Source organism: Bufo gargarizans, chromosome 3 (genome assembly GCF_014858855.1).
Source record: "Bufo gargarizans isolate SCDJY-AF-19 chromosome 3, ASM1485885v1, whole genome shotgun sequence".
NCBI lineage: Eukaryota > Metazoa > Chordata > Amphibia > Anura > Bufonidae > Bufo > Bufo gargarizans.
The window spans coordinates 547,562,017-547,586,016 of record NC_058082.1 but is presented as its reverse complement, the minus strand read 5'-3'; the positions used below and the strand labels follow the sequence as shown (position 1 = coordinate 547,586,016).

Here is a 24,000-nt window from a genome sequence, read left to right as displayed (position 1 = left end):
AATGTTGATAACTCGGATGGTAAATATAATATTGGACTCCTATATGGGGACAGCCCTATTCTCAATATGTAATCCCACATTAAGCACTCTCATAAAAAGCCAAATAGTTCCAGCTCTGAATTTAGGCCTGATGGTAGCAGGCTCCCAAATTCATATATTCGTCGGGATTCCCTTCTCGACATGTGTTTGATGAAATTGCCTCCTCTCCAGTGTTGATCCACCTTTTCCAGTGCCACAAAGACGAGGCTGGCCGGGTCACTATTGTGCACCTCCTTATAGTGTTTTGACAAGGAATGCTTGTCGTAGCCTTTCTTGATGTTAGATATATGTTCAGCCAGCCTCGTCTTTAGTAACCGTTTGGTTCTACCAATGTATTGTTTATTACAAGGGCACTGGACTAGGTAGATCACACCGGAGGAATTGCATGTGAGGCAATCCTTGATGTCCCAAACGAATGAATTTTGTGTAGAGGGGACTATGGTGATCTTACGGGGTTTGTTGTTAATTCTACATGGGATGCACTTGCCGCATTTAAAAAACCCTTTCAGATCCATCCAAGTTCCTATCAATGACCTTTTTTTCTCTCTAGTTTTCACAGAGGGGGCTATTTTAATGCCAAGATTAGGTGCCCTAGTAAATATAACATTTGGGGATGTGGGTAGAAGGTGGCCTATCACCTTATCATTCAGTATATGATGCCAATGTGTCTTCACTATTTTTTGTATTTTTCCATGGTCATCATTAAAGGGAAGGATGATCCTATTGTTCATCTCTTCACTTGTCTGAGATTTTTTCTTAATTTCAACCTGGTTATCGAAAAAGGTTTGTCTGTCTAGTTTTTTAACTCTTTCCAGGGCTTTTTCAACCACCTCATCCGGATATTCCTTCTCCCGGAACAGTTGTCGTTATATTTATTTTAGTGTCATTTTATAAAGTTGTTGTTTTAAGAAGTTTTATATGCTATTATATAAATTTTTATTAATTCAAATAAATGTGTACCAAATGGTAGAGTGCTCGTCCTTACACCTTTGATCATAATAAAATGTGTAGCCTTGTTGGGGGATGTCAGCAGTGATAAGTGTGGGGGAGCAGGTTACATATGTTTATTGCATTAATTAATTGGTAGGAAAAAAAATAAGTACCTTATCTTATATGTTCTTCTTTCTCCAGGTGAAGACAGAATAAGAGGCTACTAGACAAATCTTTTCTCTTCCTCTTATGAAGTAGAACATAATCAAGTACGACTTGTCAATAATTGAACTGAACATAGACTGGATGAAATGTCGACAAGATCTGAATGTAGTAAACCTTTTGAAAATAAATCTAAGAAAATTTACCAAGGGGAAAGATCATTTACCTGTTCAGAATGTGAGAAATCTTTTGTTAAAAAAGGACACCTTGACGCACATCAGAGAACTCACACAGGAGAGAAGCCTTATTCATGTTCTGAATGTGAGAAGTGTTTTAGTGAGAAATCAAGTCTTGTTCAACATCTGAGAACTCACACAGGAGAGAAGCCATATTCATGTCCTGAATGTGAAAAGTGTTTTACTAAGAAATCATATCTTCTTGATCATCAAAGAATTCACACAGGAGAGCAGCCATATTTATGCTCGGAATGTAAGAAGAGTTTTAGTCGGAAAAAAGATCTTGTTATTCATCAGAGAACTCACACAGGGGAAAGGCCGTTTATTTGTCCTGAATGTGAGAAGAGTTTCACTTTGAAAACAAATCTTGTAGATCATCAGAGAACTCACACAGGAGAGAAGCCATTTCCATGCTCAGAATGTGCTAAGTGTTTTAATCAGAAATCACATCTTGTTCGACATCAGAGAACTCACACAGGAGAGAAGCCATATATATGTCCTGAATGTGAGAAGTATTTTAGTGATAAATCAAGTCTTGTTAAACATCAGAGATTTCACACAGGAGAGAAGCCATTTTCATGTGTTGAATGTAAGAAATGCTTTAGTTGGAAACCAAATCTTGTTCGACATCAGAGAACTCACACAGGAGAAAAGCCATATTCATGTCCGGAATGTGAAAAGTGTTTTAGTAAGAAATCAAATCTTGTTCAACATAAGAGAACTCACACAGGAGAGAAGCCGTTTACATGTACAGAATGTGGGAAATGTTTTACTTGTAAATCAAGTCTTTTGCAACATTTAAACATTCACACGAGGAAGTAGCCATGTGAATTTATAGTATGAGGAAGCAGTAGCATATAAACTACAAGATTGAATTTCAAAAGAGCTTTGTGGGAAACACCCTTTAACTCATTCATGTGTACCAAAACAAGTTGGGTTTGTACAATACAATGTAATATATTATTATACTCATAACTTTTATAGCCACCCAATTATTTCCAGACAGAGATAAATAACGAAAAAATATCGACCCACAAGGAGCCAATAATGTCGCCAAAAAATTAAACCATAATCTTCACAAAGTGAAAATCAATTAGCTTTATTGATAACACATAATTAATACTTACATGATGGTAAAAGGCAGCACAAAGGTGGGACACAAAGATGAGGAACAGGACCCAAGGGGGGGCCGAGAGGTCAGCACACCAACAAGCAGGGAAAAGAATACAAGATGGTTAACACCAAGACACCTCCGAATAATAAGCCCCAAACAATGCTGCAATGGGGGCAAATATGAGGATAAAAAGACTTGGTGATTAAAAAAGATAATAAGCATACCCTGAATGGTGTGTCGATCTCTCGGCCACCTTCTGACCCAACACCGTTTCGCCAGTAAACTGGCTTCTTCCGGGTCAGGAGGTGGCTGAGAGATCGACACACCATTCAGGTGTGCCTCCATTGCAGCATTGTTTGGGGCTTATTATTCTGAGGTGTCTTGGTGTTAACCATCTTGTATTCTTTTCCCTGCTTGTTGGTGTGCTGACCTCTCGGCCCCCCCTTGGTTCCTGTTCCTCATCTTTGTGTTCCACCTTTGTGCTGCCTTTTACCATCATGTATGTATTTATTATGTGTTATCAATAAAGCTTATTAATTTTCACTTTTTGAAGATTATGGTTCAATTTTTTGGCGTCATAACTTTTATAGCAAGTTTAACCGCTTTAGCACCGGATGATGTTCCATTCTAGTTTTTTCCTTCCTGCTTTTCTGAAGCCATACCATGTTTATTCTTCCATCACATAGCCGTATGGGGGCTTGATTTTTGCAGGACAAGTTGTACTTTCTAATGGCACCATTTATTAATGTCTACAAAATGGGGATCTGGAAAAAAAATGCCTTAAGTTTGCCTATATGGTAAAACTGACCTGTTCTCCTTATTCTACTGGTCAGCATGATTACAGAGATATCACATTTGTATATCTTCCCTTCATCTGCATCACCCAGTGGCACACACTCAATTTCAGGCAGTCAAGGCTCCACCAGCCGTCTGTCCTTCCCATAATCTACCCATCCTGATGCTCCTCGTCCTCCTACTTCTCGTCAGTCATTCTGTCAGCAATTGAACGCCGAAGCGTGCACTCATCCAACTATTTCACAATAAATAGATATGGTGGTTTACGTCCAATGAAGTTATATCATCACACAGCCTGAAGAACGTATTAAAAGAAAATAATAAAGTTTTATTACAATCTATTTAAAAAAGAGGAAAATTCTGTGCATCACTTTCTGTAAATATCAGGCAACCAGACTTATCTGGTGTAGAGAGGGATAGCGTATAACCAACTACACCTGATGAAGTCTGGAGAAAACCCTATATCTTGCTAGTAATGTAGTGCTACTTGTATGCAAGGTCAGGGATGAGGGCACGGTCCTTAATTTTGTATTGGCTAGGGTATAACAGCAGCGATCCTCTGTCTGTCACTACAGTCTGGCAACTACGAGCATAATGGTGGCACCAAGCCTACCTTTAGTACTCTGTATATAACAGCACTGCCTGTAGTAAGCAGTATATGGGTCTGATCTGTAATTTGTAACCAATCATCCATACAGCATATGGCGTCAGCAGTTGTTACGTACTACTTTTTAAGTAAGCCAGCCTAATCAACATCCACACTCCCGCATTAGCACTGTGGGGCTTCTGCCTTAAACCACATATACACTCGTTGCCAGTAATATTTCTTGCAAAGGTAAGCTGCCCATTCACACTCACACCCTGTCTAAAGAACCGTGTCCTACAATAATTAACATTTATTTACAATTGGTCACTAGGACCATAGATGTCCCTGATTGACACGTGTTACTAAGTCTAAAATTTAACATTTATTACTTGTCCTTAAAATGTTTAGAACACTACAATTAAAATAATCAGCTATGCATGCTAGAAACATACATCAATAGTGCCAGTGACTCTGTTTACTGAGTGATTCCACTAGAGGGCGCTTGTAACTATTAGCTGTTTGAGGCTCTCCTGCCTATTATTACGGTGCCCCAGTGCTATGTTACTGCGCTCTGTTTTTGGCACAGTGCACTACTTTAAACAGCAATCGCCCTCATGAAGTGCACTCTCTTTATGTTTTTATCAGATCACTTCCTAGCCATGCATACACTGGCTAAAACACGCTATCTGCCCCCCGACATGTTTTGCCAAACACTTGGCGTCTTCAGGGGTTTGGGCAGTGAAGTGTGTGTTGGGGGCGGATCCCGGTTTATAAAACCTCCCTATAGGCGTAGCGATTCTGTTATCCAATGCGTGTCTCTCTTTCTCTTAGTCAGACCGCTCAACCACTCTTAGTGTGTCTACCACTTATCGTTCTTTGATGTCTCCTCCTAGTGTCTCCCCAGCCAATGACCGTTCTCCTGCGCCATCTAGGTTTCGCTAATCCTTGGTCTGAATTGCCGATCCTTTTGGTCAAATGCGCATGTCTGGGCACTTGGTCGCTGGCTGATGTCAATTCTGCCCATATGCGCTCTTCCATTCTAGATGACGTCTGAACTATGCGCTGTCACCCATTGCGCATGTTATCTGACTTAGTCTCAGTTCCGTCCGGTCATAGATCATAATGCGGCTGCTCAGGGTGATTGTGCAGACACGTCAGATTTGTGAAGTACTTGTGTTTATTCTCCCCTGTGCATTTCAGGTCCTGAACGCCTGTACAGATATCTCATTAGGTTCTAATGCTTTGACCTTATTTTAACTACTTATAATGATGCATCTCAGTGTGCACTCCCTTCTCTTTCATTACATCCATATCCCTGCCTATAAATTGATATTTTTTTATGTTTATTTTTTATTTTTTTTAAATGTTTTAATATTTTTATTACCCCTACATACAATCTATGCTGAGACCCATTGGGTGTACTTCTTTTCTCCCTTCATCATCTCATACTGCATGCTCCCCTGTTCTTAATTTCTTCTATGGGGCTTATCTGATGTACACCCTAATATTATCTCAGTATCTTATCTATACCTGATTGAGCCCCTCTATCTGCAATTTAATTATTATTGGACACTAACTGCCCTATATCAATATCTATTTTGTCTTTTGTATTTTGTAGGTTCTAATAGGATGTCACACATCCCGGGATTCTCTAAACTCTCACCACGTAAGTATTTATTAGTGCATGACTGTGCAATTGGGCACGTGCTTATTTCTAAATCTTTTAAATATGCTTTTTATTGTGTTTTATTTTTGTTTTTTATTATTATCTATTAAATTGTTATTTTGTTTATATTCTATATTTAGTGATTCATTACTGACATTGTTTGTGTCTACTTATCCTATCTTTGTAAATTAATGCACTCTTTGTTCATATTTGTTTACTTATTTTCACACCTCTTACTCATAGTGAATAGCAGATCTTGAGTTATTTTGATCTGGTATTGTTATGTCCATTATAATGTAGGGATTTTTATTTTTATCATTCTTTTTGGATTAGGGTTTGTTAGTTATTATCTCCTTTACTCATTATTTTTATTTTTCTTATTTTTATATAGATCTTATTTTTTTATATAAATACGGATGTATTTAGAGGGATCTTATATGAGATATGTTGTTCTGTATCATCTAATCTCTACTTTTTGTACTCACATATATCTGCTTGGTGGTACATCAAATCTAACAGAATCATATCCAGTATTCTGATCATTTTCTTGGTTTCCCAGGAGTCATCTTATCCGTCCCATATTATGCAAATCATAAAGTTCTACACATTTCTTCTATTTACGTTAATGTTAATTCGTTTTCTTAGGAATCTTTCTCACAGGAATGAGGCATAGGTAAATCCCTCATTAAGGCCATATGGGGCCAGACTACCTAGCCTATATATCCATCTGGTTTCCACTTGTTGTAGTCTCTGGTCTAGGTTACCCATTCTTGGGCCTAGTTTAAGTTTTTGTATTCCCCATACTCTCAAATTCTGAACATTGCCATTATGTATATAGTGCATATGTCTTGAGAGGGGTGTATCACCAGTAGTATTGATCATGCTAAGATGTTTTGAGATGCGTCTTCTCAATTCTTGCATGGTTTTACCCACATAAATCTTCGGACAGTCACATTGAATGGCATAGACTACTCCCATTGATTTACAATTGATATATTCTTTGATCTTATATTTTTTATTGTCACTAGGGTTTGTAAATTCCTTCTTTGGTGACATCAGCCTGCAGAAGCTACAGTCCCCACATGGATAAGACCCAACCGTTCTAAGCCAGGTGGGTTTTGCTTGTATTTTATCCTGAATGAAGTGACTGTGCACTAGTTTTTCTTTTATATTCTGCCCTCTTCTATACGTAATGGCTGGTCTAGGGGTAATGATTTCCCTCAACTCGTCATCTGAGAGTAGTATAGGCCAATAACGTGGGCAATAGTGAGATTGCCCTGGAGTCAGATGGCAGCCTTAAAACTACCATCTATAGGAAGCCCACGTCGACAAACAGCCTCCTACATTGGGAAAGCCACCATCCAACCAGCCTTAAAAAAGGAATCCCAATAGGACAATATTTGAGGGCAAAACGAAATTGTTCGACAACTGAAGATTTTGAAAGAGAATGTGGGCTCCTTTATGACAAGTTCTTGGCAAGAGGATATCCAAAAAAGACTCTACATTTCGCATATAATAGAGCGAAGAAAAGTTGCAGAATGAATCTACTTCTCGGTAATAGACAAATAAGAACACCAGATGACAAAACAATACGGTGTATTGGTACGTATGATGGACAACATGAAAAGATACGTAAGATCTTGACACGTTATTGGCCTATACTACTCTCAGATGACGAGTTGAGGGAAATCATTACCCCTAGACCAGCCATTACATATAGAAGAGGGCAGAATATAAAAGAAAAACTAGTGCACAGTCACTTCATTCAGGATAAAATACAAGCAAAACCCACCTGGCTTAGAACGGTTGGGTCTTATCCATGTGGGGACTGTAGCTTCTGCAGGCTGATGTCACCAAAGAAGGAATTTACAAACCCTAGTGACAATAAAAAATATAAGATCAAAGAATATATCAATTGTAAATCAATGGGAGTAGTCTATGCCATTCAATGTGACTGTCCGAAGATTTATGTGGGTAAAACCATGCAAGAATTGAGAAGACGCATCTCAAAACATCTTAGCATGATCAATACTACTGGTGATACACCCCTCTCAAGACATATGCACTATATACATAATGGCAATGTTCAGAATTTGAGAGTATGGGGAATACAAAAACTTAAACTAGGCCCAAGAATGGGTAACTTAGACCAGAGACTACAACAAGTGGAAACCAGATGGATATATAGGCTAGGTAGTCTGGCCCCATATGGCCTTGATGAGGGATTTACCTATGCCTCATTCCTGTGAGAAAGATTCCTAAGAAAACGAATTAACACTAACGTAAATAGAAGAAATGTGTAGAACTTTATGATTTGCATAATATGGGACGGATAAGATGACTCCTGGGAAACCAAGAAAATGATCAGAATACTGGATATGATTCTGTTAGATTTGATGTACCACCAAGCAGATATATGTGAGTACAAAAAGTAGAGATTAGATGATACAGAACAACATATCTCATATAAGATCCCTCTAAATACATCCGTATTTATATAAAAAAATAAAAAATAAGATCTATATAAAAATAAGAAAAATAAAAATAATGAGTAAAGGAGATAATAACTAACAAACCCTAATCCAAAAAGAATGATAAAAATAAAAATCCCTACATTATAATGGACATAACAATACCAGATCAAAATAACTCAAGATCTGCTATTCACTATGAGTAAGAGGTGTGAAAATAAGTAAACAAATATGAACAAAGAGTGCATTAATTTACAAAGATAGGATAAGTAGACACAAACAATGTCAGTAACGAATCACTAAATATAGAATATAAACAAAATAACAATTTAATAGATAATAATAAAAAACAAAAATAAAACACAATAAAAAGCATATTTAAAAAGATTTAGAAATGAGCACGTGCCCAATTGCACAGTCATGCACTAATAAATAAGATACTGAGATAATATTAGGGTGTACATCAGATAAGCCCCATAGAAGAAATTAAGAACAGGGGAGCATGCAGTATGAGATGATGAAGGGAGAAAAGAAGTACACCCAATGGGTCTCAGCATAGATTGTATGTAGGGGTAATAAAAATATTAAAAAAAATTAAAAAAAATTAAAAATAAACATAAAAAAATATCAATTTATAGGCAGGGATATGGATGTAATGAAAGAGAAGGGAGTGCACACTGAGATGCATCATAATAAGTAGTTAAAATAAGGTCAAAGCATTAGAACCTAATGAGATATCTGTACAGGCGTTCAGGACCTGAAATGCACAGGGGAGAATAAACACAAGTACTTCACAAATCTGACGTGTCTGCACAATCACCCTGAGCAGCCGCATTACGATCTATGACCGGACGGAACTGAGACTAAGTCAGATAACATGCGCAATGGGTGACAGCGCATAGTTCAGACGTCATCTAGAATGGAAGAGCGCATATGGGCAGAATTGACATCAGCCAGCGACCAAGTGCCCAGACATGCGCATTTGACCAAAAGGATCGGCAATTCAGACCAAGGATTAGCGCAACCTAGATGGCGCAGGAGAACGGTCATTGGCTGGGGAGACACTAGGAGGAGACATCAAAGAACGATAAGTGGTAGACACACTAAGAGTGGTTGAGCGGTCTGACTAAGAGAAAGAGAGACCCGCATTGGACAACAGAATCGCTACGCCTATAGGGAGGTTTTATAAACCGGGATCCGCCCCCAACACACACTTCACTGCCCAAACCCCTGAAGACGCCAAGTGTTTGGCGAAACATGTCGGGGGGCAGATAGCGTGTCTTAGCCAGTGTATGCATGGCTAGGAAGTGATCTGATAAAAACATAAAGAGAGTGCACTTCATGAGGGCGATTGCTGTTTAAAGTAGCGCACTGTGCCAAAAACAGAGCGCAGTAACATAGCACTGGGGCACCGTAATAATAGGCAGGAGAGCCTCAAACAGCTAATAGTTACAAGCGCCCTCTAGTGGAATCACTCAGTAAACAGAGTCACTGGCACTATTGATGTATGTATCTAGCATGCATAGCTGATTATTTTAATTGTAGTGTTCGAAACATTTTAAGGACAAGTAATAAATGTTAAATTTTAGACTTAGTAACACGTGTCAATCAGGGACATCTATGGTCCTAGTGACCAATTGTAAATAAATTTTTGTATAGTCCCAACACGTGTTAGGGAGAGATATGTAAAGGTGGTCTACAATAATTAACAACGTCTCAGCACGTTTCTACGTGACATGGATGTGCTACATGTCATCAGGAGCTTATTATTATAACCTGTAAGGAGAAAATGCCCTGCACTGTTGCGTGCACAGGCTCCAGCGCTGTGATGGCCGTACGCGGCTGAAAACACGTTGAGTAGATATCACAGAGGCCTCACCACCAGGGGGTGTGCACCGATGCAAACGCCAATCAGAATTGGAGGCGTGTCTATGATCACACCCTCTGACTTAGCAAGCGCACAAATGAGCTGTAGCACTCCCGATAGTTAGCGCATGCGCCATGTAAGGGGGAATCCAATCCGTGGCGAGAATCATCAGCCTGGCACCGATGTGGTACAACACTAGGGACCCGCCGGTGGGGATCATCTTTGAAGCTATAATGAAATGAAGATGTCTACATTTGTCCAATGAGGAAAACAGTTCCCATCGTCCTATTAGCACATAGATCGACAGTCTAGGCCCCCTGTGTATTTAGCACAAATATATACAGGGACAATTGCATTGTGTGCTGGAACGTGTATACACACCCATTGCTAATGAATGGCATATAAGCATCCTCCCGAAGTGGTGTTCCTTAAATTGTATAAACCCCCTAAAGCTGTACAAAATGGTAGTGCTGCTTGTATAGGGGCCTATGTAAAAGGTGACAGAACAGTGTACTGGCATGATGAGTAATCATGTTACCACACAACACATATTTTGGCATACATTAAATACTGTTACTTATATGAAACAAGCATATAAGATAGCCTCGTTTAATCCTTTCGGGTGGACAGTCTGCCGTTTAAAGGTCCACATCGCTTCCTTGCGGAGTAAAGGTATATCAACATCACCACCTCGGATGAAAACACAAATCTGTTCAATCCCCTGCACTCTCAATACATCAGGATTGCCATCATGAACATCACACACATGACGTGCCACGTACGTGTCTCTTTGATTATGGATGTCCGAGAGATGTTCACCAATTCTCCTCCTCAAATCACGTTTAGTCTTTCCTATATACTGTAGGCCCACTCTGACAGTTGATGAGGTACTCAACGCCTGTTTATGTACACCTGATAAAGGAACAAATGCTATACATGTCTCCTGTATTATGGCTTGTTAAAAAGGCTCCTTTCATGATATTACCACATATTATACAGGAGCCACAAGGAAAGGTTCCCTTGAGCGTATTTTTGAGCCATGTTAATGCATAGGGCGTGTGTATAAACTGTGTAGTAAACAATTGCATAATTTGGAACTACGACGATAGGTGATGGAGGGACGGTTTGGTATCATTCCCGATATCTGGATCGGACTGTAAAATGGACTAATGGCGCTGCAGAATATGACGTATTGTCAGGAAGCAGGGGGTGTTACCCCTACTCAGGGACCGCGAGTACGTCACAGGGCATGGGTTCCCCTTCAGCTCGGTAGAACGCCTGGTGCCCGAGGTGCGGGTGCGCGGCGTGTGCGCTTGCGCAGTACGCAGGCTGCGCGCGCATTCCTGGGTGCATAGCGTTCCTGCATTATCCGGCTGTCAGGTGTGAGCCTTGCTGGGGGAGGTTCCCAGTACACACCTTCCACCTTCCTCGCCTGCCATTGGTTCCTGGGGAGGGTGGTTCCTACCTTCCCTGGCTATAAAGACCTGGCCTGAGCTCTGGCTCATTGCTGAGTTATTCCACCTTATGGTGAACACCTAGCCTCCCTGCGGATCCTCCTATTGCCTGTTTTTTCTTTGTATCCTTCCCGGTTACTGACCCTTGGACTGTCTTCCGCCTTGAATCTTCGCTGCCTGCCTCGACCCGGATTGGACATATACTACCCCTCTTGGATTATCCCTAAACTTGAACCGCATTTCTGGGCTGTCAGCTGGTTACTGCCATTGGGTTCCTCACCGCACTACTGGCTCCCTGGGAGGTTTGACACGTATATGTTGGTCAGCTTTGTGATAAGTAACTATTCTAGGGGTAGAGTCAGTTTTAGTCCTAATTTGGGGGACAAGAAGTTGACTAAGGTTAGCACTCATAGAATGATGAAATGCCCTTTTCAATGTGTGCTGTGGATACCCACGGTTCACAAACCGAGACCTCAGATCAGATGCAGCTGCCTTAAATTCACCAAGTATTGAGCAATTTCTTCTAGACTCAAGTTGCTGCTGATAACTGGAATAGGGGGCTATATAAAACGTCTAGTCAAATGGCCGGTGCTTATCTGCGCCATTGTCCATCCTCTTGTTGGTCTGACTGGGGGGCCCTCTGCGCTCTCGTTTTACTGCCGTGGCGGTGTGGGAGGGTAGGAGCGGTACCAGCTCCATCAGAAACATCTTTAGTCTAGAGTTGATGATGAGCAGCTATTGAAGAAATTAATCACTAGAAGCAGCAGCTAGACCTGGAGCAGAACCTAAACCAGCAGGTCGTGGCATACTTGAACAGAACACTGCCACCCCACATTGAACATACACACAACTAGTGGGCAGCCAAACTGGATTTGTTGCAGCAACTGGCCGAGTTTGTCGTGGAAAAGGGCCATAGTTACCCCAAGGAGAACTCACCTATCCACCCAAAATGTGGTGAGACTGATCTTTGTCAAGATGAATCAGACGTGGATCAGCCAGGATTTCGACACACCAATGCTTGAATCATCAGATTAGTTCATCCATGCTGCCTCACCCAAACAATGACAAAAGAGACGGATTTCTTCTGACTACCTGCCTCAGCTACTATTCTGATGTTGCCACTCGCCTGATGGCAAACATCTGATGCCAAGTGCTCCTTCTTACACCCACCATTGTCAGCGGGCACTGTTATTGCCACCCACCTCCCCACTTTGTCACTGGGTCACTCTGTGGTCTCCTGATGCTGCTGCCACCTCACCACTCAGGTCACCTTATGCTGCTGCTGCCACTATCACCCTCTGTCATTGTGCCACTATGTGGTCTCCTCGTGCTGCTTCTAAATCAACACTATGTCACCTTGCCACTCTGTGGTCTCCTCATGCCGCTGCTAACTCAACACTATGCCACTGGGCCACTGTGTGGCCTCTTAATGCTGCTGCCACCTCCACACTATGTCACCTTGCCACTCTATGGATTCCTCATAATGCTGCTAACTCAACACTATGCCACTGGGCCACTCTGTGGCCTCCTCATTATGTTGCTGCTGCCACCTCCACACAATGTCACCTTGCCACTCTATGAATTCCTCATGCTTCTGCCAACTCACAACTCTGTCTCTGCGCCACTCTGTGGTCTCCTCATGCTGCTGCTAAATCAACACTATATCACTGGGCCACTCTGTGGCCTCATCATTATGTTACTGCTGCCACATCCACACTATGTCACATTGCCAGTCTGTGGCCTCCTCATGCTGCTGCTAACTCAACACTATGTCACTGGGCCACTCTGTGGAATTATTAAGCTGTTCTCCCACCCTCCCCACTCCATGACTGGGTCACTATTTTGCCTTTTTGTCCTGGTTGACATCATCATTTATTTGACCCTTCTTATGTCAGAAGGAAGAAAATCTGTCAGAAGGAAGAAAAAATAAGACGCACAACGGATCCTGTCTGTGTAGTAGCTGTAAGGTCTGTATGGTCTCATCAGAATTGGCTTATGATTTGGTAGCCAAAAGCAGGAGTGGGTATAAAACACAGAAGACATGCAAATATTCTATTCACGTGTCATCTCTTGTTTTGGATCCACTCCTGTTTTTTTGGCTTTAGCAGTACTGATGGATTATTGACCAAATGCAAGCAGATGACCATAAAAAGTCTACCTTCTCAGAACTGAAGATGAAGCCACAGCTATCTGAGAACCCAATGAGGATACGCTAAATGTGTATCATTGTGATGGCCACGAGTGAATTACAGAGCAGATAGTGTGGACCTTGTAGAGATTGTGTCATATATAAAAAAAAGCTGATGTATCTGAACATGAAATATGTGTGGTTGACTAAATCTGACCAGTAACTTGCATAATTTATAACTGAATCGTACACGCCTGATATCTGAAAATAATAAATCATTATATAAAGTTGTCCTAGATGGTTTATAATGAATGTTTTATAATCTGTTCTACTGGATATAATATGGAGTATTTCATATATGTGAATTATAGATGGAGAGTCATGTGGTTGTATGTTTGGATGGAATGTATCTCATCAGGATGTAAAATGCTCATTGTTTACACTGATTCTCACATGAAAAGGTCTCGGAATTTCCCAGGAATCTCTTATAGATGCTAAATAGGAGTGTGAACAATAGGTCTCTACCCTGCAAATACAATGTGTAAATGAGGAACCATCTCAGGAGGCCAGAAAATGTAAAATTGCTGACGAGAATGTGGCACCATTATTCTTCCATTGTATATGGTAATGAGGGAAGTTAGTTCCGATGAACAAAGTTTAATGATTATGAAGGTGGGACTGGCCGTCTCCTGGGGGGGAAGAGGAGGAGCAGATAGCTATAGCCACCAAAGGGGTATAAAAGACCCAAGCATGGCTCAGAAAGCTAGAATTCACCAAGGTAATTTACTTGGATCACTGATCGCTGAGGAGAAGACACTGACTGGAGATCAAGTCTTGAGTGTGTGGAGGGTCCATGTCTGGTAAGTGTCACTGAACTGACTGTAAGTGGAAGGAATTATAAAATATTGTAATCTGTGATGTGTATAAAGAAAATGTGTCTCTGTTTGTAATGTCTCCATGTAAATCTCCATATAACTCTCACCATAACTAAACACAGATTTTCCACCTTTTAGAATACACATTTTCTACACTTCTTCTATTTTATTTCTTACATGGAACCTTATGGCTCATGCACACGACCGTATGTATTTTGTGGTCTGGAAAACATAGATCCACAAACAATACGGATGATATCCATGTGCATTATGTATTTGGCCAAATGGAAACGCTGGACCCTAATAAAGCAGTCCTATCCATGTCCGTAATGCAGACAATAATAGGACATGTTCTATTTTTTTTTCGAAAAAAAAAAAATGGAATGCACACGGAGTAACTTCTGTATTTTTTGCGGACCCATTGAATTGAATGGTTACACATACAGTCCATAAAAAAAACGTAACTGACATGTGAAGAAAATACGTTTCCTGGAGGTTCAGTGATGGCAGCAGTGACTGGTGATTGTCCGCACAGTAGTGTGTAAGTGATTGTACACGCAGTGTCCATACATGTGATAGTACACACCTGTAACTGTGCCGGGAACACGGACAGTCACCTATCCTCACGGCCATCATTAGACCGTACCAATAATTTTGTGAAAGAGATTTATTGACAGGGCTAATCTGTAATTAACTCTCAAAGATCATTTTTTTCTGTAGATAATGTTTTCTGCTCCCCAAACTAGAGATATCTGTGTATCTACAGTTTTATAATACAGGTCTGTACACATAACACACATTGTAGACAGTACATAGTGTAGAGGATGGGGGAGCACAAAACATTGCCTTTTTATGTTATTTTGTGCCCTCAAGACTTCCATAAATGACTTCTTCAGATCATGTCCTATTTGGGTGCGGTCTTCTAATGTGTACTTTTATAAAAAGAAGGTGAAGTGTATAGAGATGGCCTTGCGGTTCACCCGGCGGTCGTTTGCGTGTTTGCGATTCGTTAAACATGCGACGATATAGCGATATTCGCGCCCGTCATTTTCTTTTACATTGTGAAGAAATTTGACCCATGACACATCCATCAGGTGGTACAGGACAGCCATTTGAGACGTTTTAGCACATGGACATACCCCCTACCTTATAAATAAACCTGATCTGGCCGCCATTTTACATTCAGTGTTTTGCCAGTGTAGGGAGAGGTTGCTGTGTGGAGCAGGGACAGGCTGTTAGGGACACCAAACGCTATCAAATAGGGCCACAAAAGTCCTTTACACAGAGGGGATTCGATATACTTATACTTTTATAATGAGTGAAAAACACATAGATAGATCTATATAGTGATAACCTGGAAGTCAGAGGCTTAGGGACTAGGGGCATTTTTATATAGGGTAAGGTTCCGGAAGGGGTCGCTCTTATCAGGGCGGGTGGTCTGTGGTTAGGCTATCAGGGCCAGAATAGCACCCCCCTGTCGGGCAATATCAGGGACAGTTCTTTGCCCACCCTGTCCTTCAATACCACATCATCATCTAGCCCAGGGATAGATGTTTTTTGCTTTCCCTCCTGGATTAATCGATGTGCACTGGAACCCCCCGAATTGTGGTAGGACATATGGTTTCTGGTTTAGTGCCGCCAAGCACTTGTTATTGCCTACCACATCTATGCTTTTTGCTTAACTTTAATAATTGAATTTATTTTCATTTTGAGGAAAATGATTTAGGGCTCATTCAGACGGCCGTATGCTGTCCACAAAAAATGCGGATCCGTTTTTTTGCAGACAGTTCAGCGTGTCCGCAAAAGAACGGATAGCATTCAGTATTTTTGCGGACCCATATACTTCAATGAGCCTATGTCCTGATTTTCACGGACAAGTATAGAACATGTTTCATTTGTTTTGCTGAACCGTGGAATAGAAAAGGGCCCCATAGAAGTAAATGGGTCAGCATCTAATCCGCAAAAAAAACGGATCCACATTTTTGTGGATAGCATATGGCCGTCTGAATGAGCCCTTAATAGTAACATTATTAAAGGTTACGTTTTATCTTTATGTATATTCTAATGGATTGCCTTCCTTGTACAATGTTATAATATAATTTCTATGTTAGACAGTATATTATAGTGCATTTGTATTGTGCGGCAGTTGTGTGCGGTTCTGCTGGATCAGTTGGTGTCCATATGTTGACTGATTTTTAAGATTTCAACTAGTTTCCATCAGATCCCTTGGGACTTGTACAATACAATATGATACAAAATGTGTATAAAATTCTGTACTGATCTAATTACACACAGGAATCAGCTTCTATTAATGGTATTAGGGAGATTCCAGTCCTTAACCTCCTCAGGACCGCCGTACGCAGGATTGCGTCCTGGCGGTGGCCCTGTTATTCCGGGTGGACGCGCCTGTGCGTCATCTCGCGAGACGCAAGATTTCGGGCAAAGCCGGCCCGCGCATGCGCATAGCGGGCCGGCAAAAGTTAGAGTTGTATTTCGTCACCAGCCTGCCAGCCAATGGCCGTGGCTGGCAGGCTGGCGATTTTCAAAAAATCAGAAGCCAGTTAACACTTTATATTTATAAATATTAGGTGTTAAATGGCTGCTGTGCTCCTCTGCTGGTCCTTTGGGTCGGTTGGTCTCAGCAGAGGAGCAGGCATCACAGTGAGTAGCCACCAAACACTACACTTAGCTCCAGCACCCCAATTAACCTTTTGATCTCCCCTTGATCGCCCCTGTCAATCACCTAGTGAAAGGAAAAAAGTGATCAGTGTAAACTGTCACTTTTTTTTCCACTGGTATTGACTGTTAGGTTTTAGGGATAGTTTAGGCCCCTTGGTTAGGTAGTTTAGCAATCGTTTAGCGCCCAGCCCACTGATTCGCTGATTAGTCAGCATTTGTACTTTTAGGCCCCTTTCACACGGGCGAGTTTTCCGTGCGGGTGCGATCCGTGCGGCGAACGTATGGCACCCGCACTAAATCCTGACCCATTCATTTCTATGGGGCTGTGCACATGAGCGATGTTTTTAACGCATCACTTGTGCGTTCAGTTGAAATCGCAGCATGCTCTATATTTTCCGATTTTGACGTGACGCAGGCCCCATAGAAGTGAATGGGGTGTGTGAAAATCGGATGGCATCCGCAAGCAAGTACGGATGCCGTGCGATTTGCACGCATGGTTGCTAGGAGACCATCGGGATGGAGACCCGATCATTATTATTTTCCCTTATAACATGGTTATAAGGGAAAATAATAGCATTCTGAATACAGAATGCATAGTAAACCAGCGCTAGAGGGGTTAAAAAAAATAAAAAATAATTTAACTCACCTTAGTCCACTTGCTCGCGAAGCTGGCATCTCCTTGTGTCTCCGCTGCTGATGAACAGGACCTAGGGTGAGCTACTCCATTAAATAGAGCTTAAGGACCTTCGATGACGTCACTCCGGTCATCACATGATCTTTTACCATGGTGAATCACCATGGTAAAAGATCATGTGACGTACCATGTGATGACCGGAGTGACGTCATCAAAGGTCCTTAACCTGTATTTAATGGAGCAGCTCACCCCAGGTCCTGTTCATCAGCAGCCGAGACACAAGGAGATGCCAGCTTCGTGAGCAAGTGGACTAAGGTGAGTTAAATTATTTTTTATTTTTTTTTAACCCCTCTAGCGCTGGTTTACTATGCATTCTGTATTCAGAATGCTATTATTTTCCCTTATAACCATGTTATAAGGGAAAATAATACAATCTTCAGAACATCAATCCCAAGCCCGAACTTCTATGAAGAAGTTCGGGTTTGGGTACCAAACATGCGCGATTTTTCTCACGCGAGTGCAACGCATGACAATGTTTTGCACTTGCGCAGAAAAAATCGCGCATTTTCCCGCAACGCACCCGGCTCTTATCCGGGCAAAAAAAATGACGCCCGTGTGAAAGAGGCCTTATAGTATCTGTAAGTGATCAGAACTGATCACAGTCAGATCTATAATAGTATTAGAGTCACCTTAGCTCACCCTCCACCCAAAACGCAGTGTTTGCCTGATCGGTCGCCCACACGTGCGTTCACCCACGCCTGCCCCACCGCAGTAACAAAATGTTTTTATTTTTTTTGATCACTGCACAATCACTTTACAAGCGCTGCGGCGATAAAAAAAAATCAGTTTTGATATTTTTTATCAATCGCAGCGGCCTCCGGTACTTCGCTAGCCTCCCATTTGTAAGACAGGCTTGCTTTTTTTCTTGGGTAGTCTCAGGGAATACCCCCTAAATTTAGTTGACCAAATGGCAAACAGTCGGATTCTGACCCAGTCGGATGAGGAATGGGAACCCTCATCTGACGAATCTAGCGGGTCAGAATATGAACCTGTAGAAAGCAGTGGCAGTCTGACCCAAAGTTCGGACGAGGAGGTTGAGGTCCCTGGTGGCAGAAACAAACCGATATGCCACTGAATTTATAGCCGCCAACCCGGGAAGCTATTATGCCCAGTCTTTCCGGTGGAAACCCGTCCAAGTTTCTGAATTTAAAATTTTTCTGGGCCTTCTCCTCAACATGGGTCTAACCAAAAAGCATGAATTGTGGTCATATTGGTCCACAAACCCAATTCATCACATGCCCATGTTCTCTGCTGCCATGTCCAGGACATGACTTGAGACCATCTTGCGTTTCCTGCATTTTAGTGATAACAGCACCTTCCGTCCCAGAGGCCACCCAGCTTTTGACCGGCTCCACAAAATTCGGCCCCTCATAGACCACTTCAACAACAAATTTGCAGATTTGTATACCCCTGTGCAAAACATCTGCGTAGACGAGTCCCTTATACATTTTACCGGGCGCCTTGGCTTCAAACAATACATCCCAAGCAAGCGCGCCCGGTATGGGGTCAAATTGTATAAGCTCTGTGAAAGGGCCACAGGCTATACCCACAAATTTCAATTCTATGAGGGTAAAGATCAGACCCTGGAGCCGGTCGGTTGCCCTGACTACCTGGGGAGCAGTGGGAAAACAGTCTGGGACTTGGTGTCACCCTTATTTGGCAAGGGGTACCATCTTTATGTGGACAATTTCTACATAAGTGTGCCCCTCTTCATGCATTTGTTCCTAGAACAGATTGGCTGCTGTGGCACCGCACGACCTAGTCGCAGGGGCTTCCCCCAACGGCTCGCTACCACCCGTCTTGCAAGGGGGGAGAGGGCTGCCTTGTGTAATGAAGAACTGCTCGCTGTGAAATAGAGAGACAAGCGTGACATTTACATGCTCTCCTCCATTCACGCAGACACGACAATCCAAATTCAACGAGCAACCAGTGTCATTGAAAAGCCCCTCTGTGTCCACGACTATAATTCGCTCATGGGAGGGATGGACTTCAATGACCAGATGTTGGCTCCTTATCTCCTTTCCCGCGGGACCAGACGCTGGTATAAGAAGGTGTCTGTATATTTAATTCAATTGGCTGTATATAATAGCTTTGTTCTCTACAGTAAGGCTGGGAGAACAGGATCCTTCCTCAAATTTCAGGAAGAGATCATCAAGAACCTCCTGTATTCAGTGTAGTGAGCCGTCTACACAAGCGACATTTCCCCAGTGTCGTTGCTGGTACCTCAAACCAACCGCCACCCCGAAAAAATGTTGTGTCTGTAGCAGGAGTGGAATAAGGCGTGACACCTGCTATTTCTGTCCTGACTGCCCTGACCACCCTGCCCTATGCTTAGGGGAGTGTTTCCGGAAGTAAAACACACAGGTACACTTAGCATAGGGATTGCTTCTCACAGGACAGGCACACAGGGCTATTAGGGCCCATTCACACAGAGCTGCTGCAAACCTCTCCTTTCACCTGGGACAAAGTGCATAATGTACTTCGCCACATCTTTGGGCGATTTGCTCTTTGCACATTGTCCCATGGGGAAGGAGAGGTTTGTCCTATAAAGCTAAAAAAAAAAAATCACCGGTAAGCAAAAAAGTTAACGTTCAGTTCAAAAAGTTAAATAAAGTTTATATGTTTTGTTCAAAGGTTATTATAAAGTTAATAAAATTTATTGCGTTGCGGCCTGGATTTTTCTTTTTTTTTTTTATTTTACCTTCCAGGTGGACAAACCGTTCGACTAGCTGCAGCACTGATGTGCATTCTGACGGAAGCATTGCGCTGCTGTCAGATTACACAAAAGTCTGTGTATGCGGCGCTGCAAGACGAGATTTCTCCTCTGCAGTAAAAGATACGTTTGCCGAGGCATATGAGCTGAGGAGGCGGCGGTGTTCATATGCTTTGGCAAACACTTTGTATATATATATATAAAAAATTAAATTATCTACATCGATTGATGTTAATGGAGAAATCGGGTTTGCCAGGGCATACGAGCTAAGTGGGTATGGATGTTGGGCGGAGCGGCTATGTCCTAGCAGACGCCTAGCAGACGCCTTTCCCCTCCTTTTTTTTTGGCAGATATTTTTTCATCCACATTGATCAATGTGAATGAAGAAATCTGTGCCGTTCATTTTTTCTTTCAGCCCAGAGGCTAAACGGAAAAAAAATTCCATTACCTGTATGCTCAATATAAGGAGAATAGCAGAAACTCCAAATGCTGGCCATACATGTAATGATTGCGGAGACCCTCAAATGCCAGGGCAGTACAAACACCCCACAAATGACCCCATTTTGGAAAGAAGACACCCCAAGATATTCGCATGAGGGGCATATTGAGTCCATGAAAGATTAAATTTTTGTCCCAAGTTAGCGGAAAGTGAGACTTTGTGAGAAAAAATAAATAAAATTTCTGCTTACTTGTGCCCCAAAAAAATATATTCTACTCACCATGCCCCTCATTGAATACCTTGTGGTGTCTACTTTCCAAAATGGGGTCACATTTGGGGTATTTATACTGCCCTGGCTTTTTAGGGGCCCTAAAGCGTGAGAAGAAGTCTGGGATCCAAATGTCTAAAAATGCCCTCCTAAAAGGAATTTGGGCTCCTTTGCGCATCTAGGCTGCAAAAAAGTGTCACACATGTGGTATCGCCGTACTCAGGAGAAGTTGGGGAATGTGTTTTGTGGTGTCATTTTACATATACCCATGCTGGGTGAGATAAATATCTTGGTCAAATGCCAACTTTGTATAAATAAAATGGGAAAAGTTGTCTTTTGCCGAGATATTTCTCTCACCCAGCATGGGTATATGTAAAATGACACCCCAAAACACATTCCCCAACTTCTCCTGAGTACGGCGATACCACATGTGTGACACTTTTCTGCAGCCTAGGTGGGCAAATGGGCCCACATTCCAAAGAGCATCTTTCGCATTTCACAGGGCATTTTTTGCAGATTTTGATTTCAAACTACTTCTCACGCATCTGGGCCCCTAAAATTCCAGGGCAGTATAACTACCCCACAAGTGACCACATTTTTGAAAGAAGACACCCCAAGGTATTCTGTGAGGGTCATGGCGAGTTCCTGGAATTTTTATTTTTTTTTGTCACAAGTTAGCGGAAAATTATGATTTTTTTTTTTTCTTACAAAGTCTCATATTCCACTCACTTGTGACATAAAAATAAAAACTTCCATGAACTCACTATGCCCATCACAAAATACCTTGGGGTGTCTTCTTTCCAAAATGGGGTCACTTGTGGGGTAGTTATACTGCCCTGGCATTTTAGGGGCCCAAATGCGTGCAAAGTAGTTTGAAATAAAAATCTGTAAAAATTGGCCTGTGAAATCCGAAAGGTGCTCGTTGGAATGTGGGCCCCTTTGCCCACCTAGGCTGCAAAAAAGTGTCACACATGTGGTATCGCCGTACTCAGGAGAAGTTGGGGAATGTGTTTTGGGGTGTCATTTTACATATACCCATGCTGGGTGAAATAAATATCTTGATCAAATGCCAAGTTTGTATAAAAAAATGTGAAAAGTTGATATATCGGATCATCCGAATAAACCGGAGGACATAATTCGGAAAGTACGTAGTATGATATTATCTGACAGAGTTAGATCGTGTATGCAAATTGTTTGGAGCCTGATACAGGCCGGAGATAGGAACGATCTTTCCAAGTGTATTAATATCTCCTGCGATTAATCACATAGAGAAATATTGTGGGGACTACCAATTACTCGCAAATATGAATATTGATAATCTATGAACATTCACGATTGTCTGGCAAATTTCCAGTGCCCCTGTCCATTGGGTATTTATTTTATTGTATTGTATTGTATGGATGTTTTTATTGTTTGAGGCATTGGCTTTTTATGATATAGTGGATTAAATACTATTTAGCCATTATCCATTTGCTGCCTCTATTCCCAAAAACGGAGTGCCCCTCATTTGTTTGTACTTTTCTTTGATATATTTATATATGTTTATAACATGAATTAATTAGTAGAAAGGGAAAATTAGAACCATTTATCTTATAAATATGTTCTTTTGTCTCCAGGTGAGGACGGGATAAGAAGCTACTAGAAATATATTTTCTCTTCCTCTTTTAAAGTATAAGATAATCAAGTACAACGTGTCAGTAATAGAACTGAACACAGACTGGGTGAAATGTCAACAAGATCTGAATGTATAAAACCTTTTGAAAATAAACTTAAGGAAACTCAACAAGGTGAAAGGCCATTTATATGTCCAGAATGTGAGAAATCTTTTGTTAGAAAAGGACATCTTGTTGAACATCAGAGAATCCACACTGGAGAGAAGCCATATTCTTGTCCGGAATGTGAAAAGTGTTTTAGTCAGAAATCAAATCTTGTTAAACATCAGAGAAGTCATACAGAAGAAAAGTTGTTATTATGTACTGAATATGAGAAGAGTTTTAGTCTGAAAACAAATCTTGTAGATCATCAGAAAATTTACACAGGGGAGAAGCCATTTTCATGCTCAGAATGTGATCAGTGTTTTAGACACAAATTAAGTCTTGTTCAACATCAGAGAATTCACACAGGAGAGAAGCCATATTCATGTCTTCAATGCAAGAAATGCTTTAGTCGGAAATCACATCTTGTTCAACATCAGAGAACTCACACAGGAGAGAAGCCATTTTCATGTCCTGAATGTGAGAAGTGCTTTAGTCATAAATCAAATCTTGTTAAACATCAGAGAATTCACACAGGAGAGAAGCCATTTATATGTCCTGAATGTGAAAAGAGTTTCAGTCGAAAAAGAAATCTTGTAGATCATCAGAAAATTCACACAGGAGAAAAGTCATTTTCATGCTCAGAATGTGATAAGTGTTTTAGTCACAAATCCTTACTTGTTAGCCATCAGAGAATTCATAAAAGAGAGAATCCATATTCATGTACTGAATGTAAGAAATGTTTTAGTGAGAAATCACATCTTGTTCGACATCAGAAAATTCACACAGAAGAGAAGCCATTTGCATGTACAGAATGTGGGAAATGTTTTACTTGTAAATCAGCTCTTTGGCAACATTTAAAAATTCACACAAGGAAATAACCATGTCTATGTATAGTATGAGGAAACAGTAGCATAAAATCAGTTATTGTGGCACTTTAAATACCTGATAAGTCAGAAGTCATTATAACGTTCAGACGGTATGACATTTGGCAGATGTGTCACTCTCATGATGTGCTCTTTCTTGTAATGTTCCCAGAGAGCAATATAAAATGCAAGATTCAATTTTAAAAGAGCTCTGTAGGAAACTTCCTTTATTTATTCCAAAACAATATTTGGGTGGTTACAAAT

General features: G+C 41.3%; 1 protein-coding gene across 1 annotated transcript; it reads left to right on the top strand.

The window, feature by feature from the left end:
• Position 1: 1 nt before the first annotated feature.
• On the top strand, positions 2-23,751 carry LOC122931786 (zinc finger protein 84-like). The gene is made up of 5 exons (XM_044285846.1): positions 2-19; positions 1,228-1,368; positions 1,557-2,096; positions 5,481-5,528; positions 22,891-23,751. The coding sequence occupies exons 1-5, from the start codon at positions 2-4 to the stop codon at positions 23,749-23,751; spliced, it is 1,608 nt and encodes a 535-aa protein (XP_044141781.1).
• Positions 23,752-24,000: the final 249 nt, after the last annotated feature.